The sequence below is a fragment of the Pteropus alecto genome, unplaced genomic scaffold, assembly GCF_000325575.1.
Source record: "Pteropus alecto unplaced genomic scaffold, ASM32557v1 scaffold25, whole genome shotgun sequence".
Classification (NCBI taxonomy): Eukaryota; Metazoa; Chordata; class Mammalia; order Chiroptera; family Pteropodidae; genus Pteropus; species Pteropus alecto.
In genome coordinates this window covers 13,647,299-13,664,740 of record NW_006441955.1, presented here as the reverse complement: position 1 = coordinate 13,664,740, position 17,442 = coordinate 13,647,299, and the positions used below count along the sequence as shown (strand labels likewise).

At 39.3% G+C, this 17,442-nt stretch overlaps 1 protein-coding gene across 1 annotated transcript in view; it reads right to left on the bottom strand.

The window, feature by feature from the left end:
• PGM1 (phosphoglucomutase 1) overlaps nucleotides 1-17,442 on the bottom strand; it is a 57,874-nt gene that overhangs the window by 19,411 nt on the left and 21,021 nt on the right. Inside the window, exons 2-7 of the mRNA XM_006919275.3 lie at nucleotides 10,461-10,623; nucleotides 9,906-10,052; nucleotides 8,325-8,450; nucleotides 5,499-5,689; nucleotides 4,029-4,183; nucleotides 1,471-1,586 (exon numbers count right to left, since the gene is read on the bottom strand). Coding sequence (XP_006919337.1) covers nucleotides 1,471-1,586; nucleotides 4,029-4,183; nucleotides 5,499-5,689; nucleotides 8,325-8,450; nucleotides 9,906-10,052; nucleotides 10,461-10,623 — 898 coding nt within the window. The remainder of the gene's footprint in view (nucleotides 1-1,470; nucleotides 1,587-4,028; nucleotides 4,184-5,498; nucleotides 5,690-8,324; nucleotides 8,451-9,905; nucleotides 10,053-10,460; nucleotides 10,624-17,442) is intronic.

Here is a 17,442-nt window from a genome sequence, read left to right as displayed (position 1 = left end):
ATATTTATTTCAATCATGTAGCATTTCATTTAAACTTCCTCTACCTTGAGTGTTGGGAGCCGAGCTAACTTGGCGAGCTCCGAGATAAGTGGCACTAAACTATTTGAAGCACTCAGTATTTTCAAAGAAGGGAGCTTGATAGCAGAGCAGAGAGTTCTGCGTTGTGAGAGCTTCACTGTTTTGCAGGATAAGTAATTTGGCTGACCTTGGGTCTTGACTGCTGTGTTCTCATTGCGATGCTATAAATAGTGTGTTCTAAATAAACTCGGGGACGACACAGACACAGCTTGATTCTGTGATCCCTCCTGCAACTCTGTCTGTCTTCTTTCTTTTCCTCAGTCCATGCTCCTCTCAGGTACCCTCAATTACTTCGTCGGCTGGCTTCCGACACTCCCCCAAGGATAATAAGTTGCTTAGAACTTTGTAAACAGGTGTCTCCTTTTCCAGCTCACTCTACCTACCGACCCTAGAACTTACAGGAAAAGAAATGAAATCAGCATTCTATCCTGTTTAACCTAGCATGCATTGCAACTCAATGGCAAGACTGAGAGAATGCTAGATTTTTATTCTTTTCTTTGCTAAAGAATGGAAGTACAGTACTGAAGGACCAAGAAGATTGGTCCTTTTACTTCAAAATATTGAGAAAAGAGACTAGGAGGAGAAGAAAGACCTCCACTTAAGTACCTTGCAACCCAGCTAGAGACTAACACATGGGAAAGGGCTACACATCTGAATGAACATTTGAGAAAAAGGGAAACTGATGTAGGTAGGATGGGCTAGTAGGAAAAGTCATAGAGGTGGGACTTTGGATTAATACGGACCGGCATAGAGGAGGAGGGAGAGCACAGAAAGTAGGGGTGAAGGGTGTTGGGACATACCCCATTCCGCTCATTCACTGCACCACAATTTACACATACATCCTCTTGGTCAGAAACGTATTTTTAATTTCTTGATACCTAGCACCTTGGTTTCACTCTAATTGTCTCCTTTCATTTAATCTCAATAAATCACAACTCGTCACTACAGAAAACCTGGACCTATTATAGAGAAAGATTTAATGCTGTGCTGAAATCTTCTCTTAAATAAAAACAAAAAACTGACTCGCTCCACCATATTTCTCCCCAGAAATGAAAACATTTATAAAGGTTTCTTTAACTACTGAGGGTAGAAAAAAATGTTTATCACTCTGTTTAATCCCCACAGACTCAGTGACCAGGCTGTCAAGGAGGCCCCCAAACTTCCTGTCTCCGTAGATGTGATCCTCTGAAAGTAAAATTAGTCTTCCTTGGCTGAACGTGCTCACTGCTCTTCAAATGTGTACACTTCATCCGGGTTGTTATAAATAAATCGTGTCTTGATTTAGGACACATCAGCTACCGTTGCTATTTCAGTGCAGCCTTAGCAGTCTAAGCTTTCACCACAGGTAGTGTTTATAGGAAAGAAAATAGTAGTGCAGGACTGAGCACTTACCAGTCCCGAAGCTCTCCTCCCCACAAAGGGACAGTTTGCTTGCATCCATCAAATTCCCAAAAAACTTCCAACCAGTTGGGGTCTCATACAAAGCGATCTTTGTAGCATTAGCCACCCTTCAAAGGCATGAAATCAAAGTTACATCACAGCAGGACTGTTAGCACAGCCATGAGAGAGATGGAAAATATCAACCATTGTTGTAATCAAGGGTCCCACTTAGCATTGCTCAGAGGTACACATAACTCTAAGATTGGTGGAAAAGCATAAGAGGAAACTGGTGCACAATGGGCTATTATATGTGGAGTCAGAGGAGAGGGTAGAAGAGGAAGAAGACGGAATTAATTCAGATCACTGAGTTTAATATTTTAGGAGAAACAACAGTAGCAAAACGTGCAAGGCTGTTTTTTGGGCTGTTTAAAACCAGTGTTTTGAATAAATGCTGCAACTATAACCATTCTATAAAGAACAAAAGAATGATGTTTTGATGCACTTATGATCACAGAATCATAGAATATGGGGATCTAGGAGGTCAGCATTTTGCAGAGAAGGAAACAGGGCCCAGACGTTATGTGATCAGCCCAAGGTCACACTGCCAGGATGACCAGCTGCCTGCTATTTGTCTCCCCAGTCAATGCTTCTTTCATTTCGCCAGAAGGCCCCACAAGGACAGTGCCCATTGGGCTCTCCCACTGGTACCACACTGATTCATGGTCCCCTGCCCCATGCAACACAACCTTTACTTCTCCCTATATATCTTCAGACTGCTTAAAACCTTACAGTGACTTTTTTTTAGGTCCCTTTCCCTTTGAACAGGAAAAGTTCTAAACATTTCACTTATTGATTTTAGTGAGACTTGCTTTCCAGAATGATTGCCTAGCAAATCGATGTCATGCTAGCAAAACAATATCATGTTTAAATTCTAATACCTGAGGGAAATTATAGTTATGATTTTGAAAACTGTGAACGTACAATAAACTTTCATCTGTTTAATGAGGTATTTACACTGTGATTCTATATTTGGATTACCAATTTTTCCAAAAGTTGGAATTAAACTGGTCTTGGATGACACAGAGGTATTTAAGGACCTGATAGGTCTAATACACAACAGCATGACCACAAAAGAGCCCATGACTTCAGATGGAAGATGCAGAGGCAGAAGCCCCAGGTTCTGATTCTAGCTCTGATTTAGCTGTGGGGTTCTGAACAAGACTGCTCACTTGTCTCTTGGTTTCCTCTTCTTTAAAATAAGGATTGCCGTGAGGATCAACTGAGACGGTGAATGTAAAAAAGTACCATGTAAACTACAAACAACTGTATAAATATTAGTCATTATTTTCTTGTTAGCTGAAATGAGGTGAGCACTAATTCTGTAACACAGACACGCACACCTGTAATAGGAAACTATTACATGGCCCAGTGCTTGAGAGCAAAGGTTCTGGGTTCAAATCCTAACTCAGCCATATACTAGCTGCATGACTCTGGGTAAGTTACTTAACTTCTTTATCCCTTTTGATTTCCCACCTTTAAAGTGGGGTATATGTAGCATTCACCCCCATGGGATTGGTCTGAGAATTACATGAATTAAAACATATAAAGTACTTAGTGCCTAGCACCAGGTAATGGTCAATAAATATTAGTTATTATTATAAGAGCCTAGATCTGTACATTGTGCTTTCCTACCTGGCTTTGACCTTTTATTCATTCATTTGTTCTTTATGCATTCAATCAGCAAACATTTATTGGGCATCTAATGTGTTCTAATTAATATTTTCCCCGGTTGGTCCTCATTTGTTATTTTTTACTTATATTTTTCAATTGCTTTAGGTGTGATCTCATAAGCTACCTTAAAGCCTTCATAAGTGAATAAACAAATAAGCAAATCAGAGATATCAACTGTTTGCTGTCCCTGTGTCCTTTTTTCCTCATAAAAACGGAATGTAATTTTTTTAACTATTTGAGCTTTCAATTTATTTACACTTTCAATAAATGAACATTTACTGTGTCTATGTGTGCATGGGTATCAGTGAGGGATGGATAAGGAATGTTTCTTTGAAAGTTCTTTTGAAATGCTGATCTTACTTCCTACTGCTCTTTCACCCAAACTCTGTGCACATGCTAAAGGAAAGTGGTTTTCTAGGATGATGTCTTGATTACAGTGGAAGAGCCATCCATTCATTAACAGTCATTCGCTCGTATTTTTAAACTGTGTGTGTGTATCCCCTACTCTCTGTGTACCAGGCACACTATTGTCAGGCAGAGTTTAGGATGGTGAATAAGTCAATCTTTTCTCTATAGAAGTTTATAGATTAGCAGGGCAGACAGTCAAGTACGTGAGCTATTAGAACACAATGTGATACGTGCTAGGATAAAAGAATTGCAGGGGGCTAAGGGATCACAGAAAGGATACATTCAATGCAGAAGAAACTTCCCCCATTCATTCATAAAATAAACATCTATTAGCACATAGTAAGCATCAGATGCCGTAGCTAAAATGGGAGGAAGAGTGTTCTAGGCACAGAGAAGGGCCTGGTGAGGGCCAAGGGTATGGGGAGACTTACCGATCCAGGGCACCACTGGTGGGCATGCTGCGTGCAAAGCCACGGACCCCAGTTTGCTGGAAATATGGAATGCTGAAGATGTTGGCAGCAATGACAGCCACAGAATCTGAAGGGTTCACAAAGAACCCATGCTTGCCCAGAATCATGTTTCGATCCTTTGGGAGAAGGGGGATTCAAAGGAAGATCTTTTAATCAATCTGTGGAAATCAAACTATCTTACATGGCATGGGGTGGGGGGTGGGGGGGAGTTATAAAATTTTAAATTGTGAAACTTAAAACTGATATATTTATTCATACTGGGTTCTAAACACTGGATTTTGTTTCTAATGGATCTGTACAATACCACTAGGCCAAAGTACCTCCATGCCAAAGAGCTAAAACTGTTTTCAATTAAAGTACAAACACAAACTCCTTCTCAACAAAATACTCTGTTCTCCCTCGAGGTCAGCTGACTTTAACCTCCCAGACCTTTTCCAAACTCTGGAACCAATCACCTCTCTCCCAGAGGAGAGGAGAGATCGAAACAAGAGGAAATGTCGGCTGTTTACATAGTTTGGTAGGTCTATCAGGCATTCTTCGAGGAACAAAGCAGATTTCTTCAAAGAAGGACTTCTAAATCCATTTGGTGCAGGATGGTGCAGGACCCAACAAAATATGCTCCTACCTTCACTGCTTCCTTGGTGTCTGGTATACAGCAAGTACTCAAGTAACTCAGAATATGGAAGAAAGAAACTCCCATCATGCACTGCCTCAGAAAGATGCATTACAAAACAATGTCTGCTAGGGACCTTTTTAATTTCTCCAAATTCTGATATGAGAAAATTAATTTCTTAAGAAACAGTGAAATCCAGCTGATGTTAAAGAACAATGGCAATCACAAAAATATTTTTCAACGAGGTAAACGTGTTGTAGAGCTTACTATCTCTGAGATACCAAGGAAACAACCTAAAACACACCTCCTCCTTGTCTGTTACATATTCACCAATGTAAATGTAAAAACAGCCTGTTTACTAAAAATATTAATTATAGAAAAGGAATAAAAGGTTAGTTCTTTCATTATAGTTCGATCGTTTCCATAACATGGATGAATGAGTGAATGGGTATATTACAAGTCCAGAGACTAAATAAGTAGCTAGCTACTAGTTGAGAGTAGAAATCCATCTGAGGATGTGCATCTAGAGCCCAACTAGCTCATAAGTCAATAGTCATTAGATCATAACCAGGCCCTAATCACCCTGCCACTCTAGCAAACATGAATGTCTGAAATTAAACATATGGGTTATTTTTGAGAACTCTTATTTCTGTTCGAGAGAGCCTCCTAATAATTTAGCCCTGACCCCAGATACAAAGAGAGATCCTTGACTGTCGCTCACTAGGCCCACAGGGTCTGGTAGATGCAGCCCCCTTTGTCCCCTCTGTAGGATCAGGCCTGGCCTGCATCATAGTTCACTTAAATGCACTTGTACCCACCCCATCTCCATCAAAGGCAGCCCCAAAATCGTGCTCTCCTGTCTTCATGGTCTCCACCAGGTCAGCTGCGTAGGTGAGGTTGGGGTCAGGGTGGTGGCCTCCGAAGTCTTCCTGAGGAATGCAGTTGACTGCTGAGTTTGCAGGGGCACCGAGTTCTTCACAGAGGATCTTCTTTACATACGGTCCCACAACTATTAAAGCATGAAGTGAAGAATCAGAAAATAAATCGTATTAAAGTCTGTGAGGACTGGGGAACGAAGTGGAGACATTCTAGAGGAAATGGCACAAATGACAATAAGAATGTACAAACTATATTCAGGGGCTGGTGGGGAGATAAGCCTGACTGAAGTAGAAGGTTCTATGGAAAGTAATGAGAAATTAGGCCAGAAAGGGTGGGGACAGTTGATGAAGGAAAGAGAGGGGGGAAGGGAAGGGAGCTAACAATTATGAAGGCTCAACTAAACACCTGTGCCAGGTGCTTCTCAACCATTTTCTCACTCAGTCCTTCAAAAAGGCCCACACGGTGGTACAGCTTAGTGTTTAAGAGCCTGGACTCTGGAATCAGAGTGCCGGGGTTCAAATTCCAGCTCTGTCAATCACTGGATGTCCAGTTCTGGGAAAGTTATCTAATTTCTCTGTGCCTTCTTCCACCCTATCAGCAAAATGAGTATAATAATAGTAGCTACCTAACAGGGTTGATATGAGGACTAACAAGTTCATACATATGAAGCACTGAGAACAGTACCAACACATGTTATAAATGTTTGCATTATGATTATCAATTTATAGATAAGAAAACTGAGGTTTTGATACGAAGCTATTTGCCCAAACTTATACAGCTAGTAGGAGTGGGAACTGGGAGTCAGAGCCCTAATCTTTCTGCTCCATGACAAACAGATTAAAAAGATACAAATAAATGAAAAGAGTAACAACAAGGAACAACAGGAATAATGAGTCACACACTTTACAGTAGCATTTAGTATAACTACCAAGAGCATTCATCTCTAAAATGCTGAGAATGTTTTCATCAAGGAAGGTACTGACACCAGTACATGTCTCAGAGGTCAGAACAGAATAGCATATGTATCTCCCATGAGCAGCCACACGTTAAGGAGGCTTTTGACACACCACAAAATGAAGTCAGGGCAGCCAAGGCTGTGAGGGATATAAAAACTGAGGCATTGAGGAACAACTGAAAGGCCTGGAGAAAGAAGTCTACTTTGTAATCAGCTTCTCCTAGTAAATATGCCACCATAAGCCCCATTCCCGAGCCAGCCCACGCTTCTCCTTCCTCTAATGTGGCATCTATTTTTAAGACCTCATGAACTTGCTACAGCCATTGCCTCAGCTGGAAATGACCATCACTTGATTTTCCGCCACTCTAGATCTGTCTTTACAAAGCTAAGTTGGTTGTTACTTCTTCCAAGAAACTTTTCAGAATATCCCCTTGTCCAACTATGCCTTCTCCCACATCTCAAAGAGAATACTTGAAATTCTATCTAACCCTCATTTTGTTGGCCCCACAGTGTCAGTTTTTTACCTACCTCATCTTCCCAAGCATCACAAGCTCTTTGAAGGAAGTCACCTGTCGAGTCCCTGCCTACCCACCAAGCACACATGTAGTAGATACTTGGTACATGTCTGTTCAATGGTTTGAAAAAACAATAAATTTTGTGTGCATAAAGAAGTAGATCCATTCTGTGGGACTCCAGAGGACCCAAGGGGAGAAGTTCCAGAGGTGGAAGATTTCAGCCCTCCAGGAGAAGGTTTTCTAACCAAGGTTTTGCAGTGTTAACAGAAGGCCCAGAATAACATCATCGAAAGGGTTCAAGCACAGGCAGAAAGTCTTTCTCAACCTAGATTCCAACACCAGGGAAAATCTTGCCACTCAAAGATTCTAAAATTCTAAATCATTACAAAGCAAATAAACAACCTAACTGCTCAGGAATTCCTACATGCAACAAAACATCATGGTTTCAATTCACAGTGATGGCTGCCATCTCCGCCATCCACAACCCATAGAGGAAGAAGAGAGAGACACACACACATCCTGTTGTTCCTGAATTTAATCCTCAGCTTGCTTTTATTCTTCTCTAAGAAAAGACACATGTGGGGGCAGGAGAATGGGGGCGTGGGGTTCAGGAGCATGTTTACCACATCTAGCAAAGGATGACCTCCTCCCCCACCCTGGAAACAGATGGGGGCGCTTAGGTAGAATGTAAGGTATCTTCTGAGGGGGAGGGAGAGTTTACAAAAACAGTTGCATGTTATTTAAAACCTAATGCTTAATGTGGAAACACTGCCCTTCACACCATCTTACCATGAGGAATGTCTCTACTATTTTTGCTGCACGCAATTAGATTTTTATCTGTGTGGATATTGCTGAAATGGTTGCAAAATAACTGTTTAAAAAATGCCAGAGATGGAAAAGGACAAGAACCATGTGATTTCACTCGTATGTGGGATATAAAACAAAAAGCAACAAATTAACAAATAAAACATACTCATAGACACAGACAACAGTATGTTGGTTACCAGAGGGGGTGGGGGGTGGTTGGAGGTGGTTGAAGAGAGGACAGGGGGTCAAATATATGGTGACAAAAAGAGACTAGACTTTGAGTTGTGAGCATAAAATGGAATAGACAGATGACGTATTATAAAGTTGTATACCTGAAACTTACGTAACATTATTAACCAAAGTTACTCCAAAGGTAAAAAAAAGTCAGAGAGAGTCTTAAGAAAAGGCTTGTTAAATCACCATGATGCACACTGCAGAGAGCCGCTTCACATCTGAGAGAAAGGAATGGAAGAGAAATGGCTCCATACCTCCATGCATGGCGTCTATGCGGATCTTTAGTCGGTTTGGACCAGAAAGCAGTTCTTTCAGTGCATTGAAATCAAAGATGTTTCTCAGCATCGTGCCATAAGCTTCCACTGAATCCACAATTTCCACTGTGGGAACAAGCAACATTGAAAGATAGAAGAACTAAACACATTTAGAAATATTATCTTCTGAAATGATCAAATTGCTGTAAATGTGCAGTAAGCTATTTTGAAAGTACAATTATTCAGCAGCTCCAATATGCCAGGACTGTTACATGATCTCTTATTCAATACTAACAATTTTCCTGAGAGGTAAATGTTATTAGTCTTATTTTATAGAAGAGGAAGGTCAAGGTCTGTAAGGTTAAGTCACTTGTCTGCACAGCTGGGATGAGGCACACAGGGGATTTTTGACGGAGGTTTGCCTGATGATAAACTCTGCTTTGCTGACACATTAATTCACTATCCGTCTCTGTGAAAAGTGTAATTTGGTGTCATAAGTAACAGAAAATGTAACACCTACTTTTCTTTCTTTCCTTTTTCCAGGCCCACTGCCATCAAGATTTAATGGTAAAAAGCAGGGGAAAAAAATTGTTTAATGAATCACTTTTCACATGTACTGCTAAAAAAATAAAATAAGAACTTAGTATTTTGTTGCATTCTCAGGGGTTTAAACATTTTTAAAACATTACGAATTGAAGAAATTCTCTACTGGTATTTTCTAAACCCTAAGTATGTATTCAAGATGTGCCAAAGTGCCACTTTCTCTTCGTTAGGATGCAACTGTCAGCTGCCGATGGGTGGGTTTGGACAAAAAATGTCTTCCATAAATTGAAATTCAGAGGAAAGAATATATGATAGAGCGAAGTCAAAATGTAAGGCACAATGCCAACCATCTCATCCTCATTTTATTAATATGAATAATTTTATAAACATTTATTCCATCAACTATTATAATACCTTGGCATTCAACAACAAAGTGTTTACTGCAGCTACCTACACAGGGAGTTTCTATTTAATTTGATTTGATTTTACTGAATATTAGGGCAGGAAAAAAAAAAAATCAAAGCCCAGGTTTTGGAATCGTTCACACCTGAGTTTGAATGCTGGTTCACCACTCACTCACTATGTGACCTTGAGCCTGTGACTTAAGCTCTCTCAGCCTTTGTTTCCTCATCTGGGAAAAGTGACTATCAATAGTGCTGCCCTTATGGGACTACTGAAAGGATAAATGGGATAATAAATGTTAAGAGCTTGGCACATAATAAAAGCTCAATAAAATTAGTTATGACCATAACCTTATAGGTCTACTAGTCAAGGCCATTCATTTTATAGATATGGAAACTGAGGCCTTGAGATCTGGAAATGACTTGCTTAGGGTCACACAGCTGATCACTGGCAGGGCCCAGAGAGCCCAGGTCTCTAGACTTCCAGAGCCAATTCCAGACCTGCTAATTAATGTCTGCAAAGCTTAGCGACCACAATCTTTCCAAAGCTTAAGATGCATGTTATTAAAACCCAGAAAGGCACAAATCACTCAGGGTAGAACTAGGAAGGGTAGAGGGAGGAGGGGAGTAAACATGCCTGTGAAGGGTTTGAACTTGTTTTCCAGGTCAAACTGTTGCTTTCCCAGAACTCCAAGGTCTACTTTCAGGTCAGGGCAAATTGCATATTCTTCAATTGTCTTGCTGATTTGGAAAATCTTATCAGTTACTGCTTCTGGAGCAGGACCTGAAAATCAAACAGCAAACAGTAGGTCACTTTGTGCAGCTGACATGTAAATATAAAAAACGCAAAGCTCATCAATTCTTCTACACTAGCACATCTGCCATTTACTTCATCATTCAGGCAGCAAAGTATCAGGGTTTTCTAAAAGAAAACATCATGTTAATAATCACTCATTGATGGTTCCTCATATTCAGGTACAGCAGAATGAGAAGCATTTCATTTTCACCATAGAGAAACAAAGTAAAGGAAGATTTAGGATCTGTGCTGATTCCATCTTTGAGAGATATGGGAAGGTGAGTTCAGAACACAACAGAAGTGTTATTACCAGAACCCTGGCCTCCCAAGGCCTCAGTTATCTGTTTATCCTACTGAACATAAAATTAACCATCCTTAAAATGATAGCAAACTTACCTCCATTGGAAATATTGAATTTGATTCCAAAATCTCCATTGGGCCCTCCAGGGTTGTGGCTGGCTGTCAGAATGATCCCACCAATGGCTTTGATCTTTCTGATGATGCAGGACACAGCAGGGGTGGAGAGGATTCCATTCTGTCCAATAACCAAGCGACCAATCTAGAGAAGAAATCCAGAACACACACTTTAACATCAATAAGTCCAGAGATACTGCACAGAAACACCAGTACAACAGGCAGATGAACAAAGAATATTCAACTGGACTAGGAAAAATGTTCTTTAATGAAAATTTATTGCTTGGGTGGTTATTATTATTTAGAAGTAGAATATTATTATTGTTGTCGAATAATATTATTATTGAAGTAAGAATCATCATTGTTGAACAAAGCCATTCCTTCAGATAGTTTTGTGAGAGTTTGTAGTTTTAGAATTGTGTATGATCTGGTAGTATTATAAGACTCTGGCAAGAAAACATAAGAATATTCGAAACAGAGCCTTTCCAGACCATGTTCACAATTTGGATATACTAAAAGTTGTGGGAAAAAAACAACACATTTTTACCCAATTCAATCATACTTTCAATCCATATTAAGAGAGAGGATGTAAGTTTAGTTATTTCAAGGAATTCTAACCCCAAAAGGCGGCTTTTGTAAATTAAAATGTTTGAAAAAGTAAAAAGGGCAAACTTTATACAAAGAATATTATAAAATATATCTCATAAATTTGCTTCCAGTCAAACTTGGATTTTGATATAGTGAGTTCCTCAAAGCAGGACACACCCAGGTTAGGGTGTACCTGGGACATCTCCTGGCCTAAGGCAGGGAATCTTGGGAGTTACTACCAGGAAAACCAGTCAGAATTGCCCACATGACAAGGCTGTAAGTAATACTTCTGTTGTGTTCTTAACTCACCTTCCCACATCTCTCAAAGATGATATCAGCACAGATCCTAAATCTTCCTTTACTAAAATGATAAAAATTTATGTTTCAACATGACCCAAGTTGGAAAAGAAAAAAGTTCTGTCAGTTTCTCTGACATACTTGGAGAAGTCGTGACTGCTACATAAAAAAATTTATAAAATGAGGAGTTTATGCCCTTCCTCCTTTCTCCCTGCTGAGAGAAGGGACAGAAATTATCTTAAATTTTCTATTTGTTATTTCTTTTTGCCCCAACCAAGATAAATATGGTTGAAGAAATGACTTGACAGTAGAAGATGTGTTTCTAATGGTGAACATACCTGAGAGATACCTGGATCCCCTGGGGAAGTTTTTCTGGGACTGTTACCTTTGGCGCCCTTCCATAGGTCACTAAAAGCTTGATTGCCTTATCATTCCACCCCTCCATTACCAACCACCTCCCAAGGGGCAGCTGGTTGGTTCAGTTTCAGTCACCTCTTGGCTCTCCTATGTCTCTCTCTGAACAATTTTTGTTATACTCATATTTTTGTTATAACCTGCCACCCTCAGGAAGTGATAAGGACTAGGGTAGGTGTTGTAACTGGGCTCCTTTACAGACTACAGAAACCTGCAGATGGTATGAAATCAATATTAATGGTTTTTACTGAGCTGCAGAGTGCTTTTTACAGCCCACACACTATCAATTCATTCTCACATTTGCTCCTTCCATTGTGTAGATGAAGAAGCTGAGGTCAAGAGCTGTCATGATCTTGCCCATTCATTCATTCCTACACTCATCGAACAGCAATTATAACAAGCATTTATGGGAAGGTGCTATGATAGACATGGGGATAGATGACATGACAAGGTCACATGACATCTAGTGGCCATTACTGGGAAAAGCATTGAAACTTCCTGATTCATCAGAGTGGGAATGGTGAAATCTCAGGCTTCCAGCAGTTTCCAGGTGTGGTTCCAATGAGAATAAAAGTCTGTGGTTGAGGAGTTCCATAATTTCAAAAGGAAAGGCTTAGAGATGACAATTTAATCAGCTAGAGTAGCTGGTGGAGTTATCTGAAAATTGTATTCGTACATTAAGCATACCAGCTTTTAAGTTTTGTATGTATTTGGCATGATAAATGAATATTAAGCTATGCCACTCCTTAATTCTACCATTCCTTATGGTGACATCTGCAGTCAGTAATGGTCCAAGACTGAGGGGATTATACCAGGGAGTAAGAGTAAAAAAGAAAGTTGAGAGATAGAAGCAAGGGAAGTCCACGGTAATTTCTTTCTTTAGGGCCCAAGAAGAGGAACAGATGGCCAAAATATCCCCTTCTGGAGCAGACTCTTTCCTACGAATCATCCTCAGGATTATTAATCTTCAACTTGATATCAGAGAGCTATTGTTCTATTCCCTTCTCCCCTTAAGGAAGTCTGCAATAGCTCCTTTGCTCTACCTTGGCTGAATCTATCTTACCTACTCAGGCCCACCTAGTTCATCTTTTTAAACTATAGTTCTAGCTGTGTCCCGCCCCACCCCTCCACACACACACACTCAAAAACCTTCTCTCTACCACATGATCCAGAAATTCCACTTCTAGGTATAGACACAAAAGAAAGGCTCAAATGGATAACTTATAAACCCATGTTCATAATAGCATTATACACAATTGCCAAAGGTGGAAGCAACCCAAATATCCATCAACAGATGAATGGATAGACAAAATACAGTATATACACACAATGGAATATTACTTAGCCTTAAAAAGGGATGAAATTCTGATACGTGCTACAACACGGATGAACCCTGAAAACATATTAAGTAAAATAAGTCAGACCCAAAGGGACAAGTATTGTATTATTCCAATGGAATATATATATATTCCATTGTATATACAAGGTACACAGAATAGGCAAATTCATAGGCAGAAGGAAGAATACAGGTTCCCGGGGTCTAGGGGTAGGGGAGATTGAGAAGTTATTGTTTAGTGGATATAGAGTTTTAGATAAAATGATGAAAAAGCTCTGTAAAGGGATAGTGGTGGTGGTTGCAGAACACTGAACATAATTAATACCACTGAATTTTACACTTAAAGTTGGTTAAAATACTAAATTTCATGTTATGTATACTTTATCACAAAAAAAATAAAAATTAAAAAAATCTTTCTCTGGCTTCCAGGTGCCTACCAACTTAGAGATAACTTCCTCAGGCTGGCACCGAGACTCCTTCATCAAACAGCCTTTTCTGCCCTTCTTCCTCTCCTGCACCTCCCTCCTGCATAACTCATGTCACACTACTAAGCTGGAAACACCTCACTGTTCGTCCGACATGCTATAGTCAAACATGACAAAGAGCAAACTTAAATGTTCCTTTTAATTGAAAACAGGGCCTGATCTTTTCTTATGTTTCACATACATTTCTTTACCCTGCTAATCATACACACAGGTTCTATTCTCATTTCTAAATGTATCTCTAAGTTTAAAGCTCTGGGAACCGTAGGAGATATCAGTATTATAAATGGAGTCTCACCGATATTTTATTTTGTATGTTAAAACTTCTTGTAAATGTAAATGTAGGCAGCTCTATGCAAACAAAAACAAAGGGAAACTTCTAACAATGGTAAATTATATTCTATAATCCATAAATGCACCAGATAAAAGTGTACTAAGAGAAACAAAATGAAATGATCCCCATTTAGATCACTAAACTGAAAAGTCCTCCAAGAATTGGCTCATGGGTAGAGTAGGTGCTGACAAAGGTGAAAAAAGAACATTGACTTCTACCAAAATCTGTGGCAATAAGTTATTTTTCCTTTAGATTTCCTTCCTAGAGTTCTGCCCACAATCAGAGGGATGTTAAAAAAAAAAATAAAAATGAAAATAAATTTTTTAAAAGGATGTTAAAATATTCAGAATTTAGGATATGTCAGAAAAAGAAATCAAACTATATAGGATTTCATAGGTTTTATCAGATGTAAGTGCTTTATTGGTCTACTAAATGTTTTAAGTAATTCAGTTGGGTAGCATGACTGCTTTAAATGCAACACTATTTTTAATAAAGAATGCCCTTGGAAAGACTTAAAATATTGCTTATGCTGCCACAGCTCTAACAAAGAGGCAGGTACCATATTTAGTCAATTATTATCACTTAAATGTATTATTTAGCAAAACTTCAGATTGTAAATCTGAGAAAGTCTATAGGGTCTGCCTGAATTACACATTCCCACCACCTCTTCCACATCTTTCAGCTCCACACAAAAATGAAATGAAGCCAAATATATCACAGCAAAGGGGACAGTGTCAGATGCACTCAACAATCTAGATATATGCGGAGAAATAATGTTCCATTCATTCTCTCTCAAAAGATTAAAAGGGTCTTAATACCATTCCCTTTGCAGCTCTCTTCAAAGGTGAAATTTATAGCATGTCACATTTTATCTTGAAAATGTGTACGCGTCATAATAATTTCATATTTGAGTGCTTTATCAGCAATTTTTACATGAGAGTCATTCAGATTCTGAAATCAGGTATAAAGGAACTTCACATTATAAGCAATAGGATCTACAAACATTTTAAAATTTAATTTGGTAGTGTGTTTTCTCTCTTTTTTTTTTTAATTTGGCTTTTGTAATCACACCTGCTTGGCGTATGATCAAAACAGACTAAAAATGAATGCCTCACACATTTGATGGCAATGCTAAATTTCATGTTCTCAGAACCAGTATCACCTCCAGAAAGGAAATACAAAAGATGTTTTAAAATTTAGGAGTACAGAAGGACTGTGTGCTCCAAATTATTTCTAAGTTTAATATAAAACACTAAAAATATATTTTTGGTTCCACAGAGGAATCTGCAGAGCAAAAACAGCAATGTGCTGATGCCCACCTTCCTATAAATCAGTGGGACTGTGCAAATTGTTAGATCAATGCTTTCTGGTGAAAGATTCCTTCTGATTTGGTTAATTCAGCCAACTCAGTTTTTCACGATACAAAGAATTAGCAGAGCCTCCTTATAGTATAATCTTACAGGCATTATTATCTCTACCCTGCTGCACAAATTCACCACACACAGGGCTTCTTTGTGTCCAAGGTCATTACAAGCAGGTTCCCCTGTAACGGGTCCTCTTGGAAGGCTCACACCTAACATTTTCCAATCCTCTCCTAGCATTTTTGCATGACTACCAGGATTCATCAACAACGGCATGGACTTGCTTTTGTTTTCCTGTTTGACAAGTGACTGAACTTCAACAAGGAAGCCATTGAAAGAAAACAAAATCCCCTTCTCTCTACTATTCATTAGAGCCTTCTTATATAGGATAGAGTACCCCTCGAAACTAGTTAGAATGGAGATAAGACAGCTTAAGGCTGAGGGTGTACTTTAGATGTCTAAAAAGCAACAGGTATTGCCTAAACAACAGACACAGAGCACAACACATAAACTGAACTTACGTTCCTGTATCCCAATGTGACTATTGTAATTTCAGGAGCATTTTCACAACATTTAATCTCTGAAGACACAATGAAGCTTAACTAAATATTAATAGAACTGAGGTATAAGCCACATACAAATCTTTGTACTTTTATTTCTGCAAAATTAAGAAGGTACGTGGAGTGCCAGAAACGTAACAATATTTATCATATACCAACCCCATTGGCGGCCGCCATCTGCACTATTGTTTCTATTGCTGATTTATTAAAATACCGCCCATCTCCGCCGACCACCAGTGAGGATCCCTGGCGATCCTTTAGGTCTATAGAAAAGAATATACTCTGGATAAAATTCTCCAGATAGCAAGGCTTTGCCTCGAAACAATAGGTTTTCTTCCGTAATCCACTAGTTCCTGGTTTCTGATCAGAGTAGGGAGCTGTAGCAAAAGTCAACAGAGAAAGAGGACCTTCTTCCATTTTCCAGTATTTCCCAGAAATCCACTCATTAAAATCACTCATCTTTCATTTCCACCACTTGGCTCAGCGAGGGTATCCAGAAAGCAGTCAAGATCCACAAACTGGTCTGTCTGACCTGCAACTGTGTCGTCTGAATAACCAAAATCAAAACAGAGGTTGTGCCTGGATGATCACTCTCAAGGAGGAAGCTGGGTTAATTCCTTGTTGTCGTGGCCCCTTGTGAAAAAGTTAAAGGCCACACACCCACCCACATTCACACGCAAAGCAGATCTTCAAAGTTGTTTTGATGAGGACACTTCTGCCCACATAACCAAGCCAAATACCCTTCAATTATTTTTGCCTCATGTTCCCGTTAGGGTGGAGATAACTCCGAAGGCTGCTGCATGAGGCAGACTTCAGTTACAAACACCAGATGGCTGCCAGACTCCGCTCCCAGAGCCCAGGCATAGACGGAGCAAGTGCAGACCCAAGAAGCAGGTTTGTGAACAAGACACCCTGCTCCCAACACCCCTTAAACCAGAGCCTCTCTAGGCATTCTCAGCCTCACTGAGAAGGCCATCTGCAACTAAAGTTGTTCCATGCCATCTAACAAGTTAAAGGTCAATCTTAAAATGGATGTGAAGGATCTCAGTTACCTCTGGTTTTCTTGCATCACTGTCATTTTGATACCCAAGTGATTTTTTTACTTCCCACATGCAATCTCAGTTAGAAGAAAAAAATTATCCAATAGAACAAATTCATTCATTGACCACCAAGGATTTAACAAAATAGTATTCAGTTCTAAAGAATAGATACCTATAAATATGCCCCAAATGACCAACAGCTTGATCATTCCTTTGAACTTATGAAAAATTGGGGATGAAGATGTACCAAATCCTTGAAGATATAAGCAGAACAGGGGGGAAAGGTATGTCTTTCTGAGTGCATGAGGCTTCATCAAGTTATTTGAAAAAATACTATGAACATAAGATTAAATTTTGTGTTTTGATTTTCTCAGTTTCAAATAGACTTGGCTTTTAAGAAAACATTTTTAGTGAAGCAGTTTAAGTCTTTCACATTTGAAGAAACTAACATACATAAAAACGTTCTACCTGAATACGATATCCAATCCCATTTGATCTCTGAGATTTTACTAAAAATCTACTTAAGTGCATACATGTGTGTTTTTACCTGGT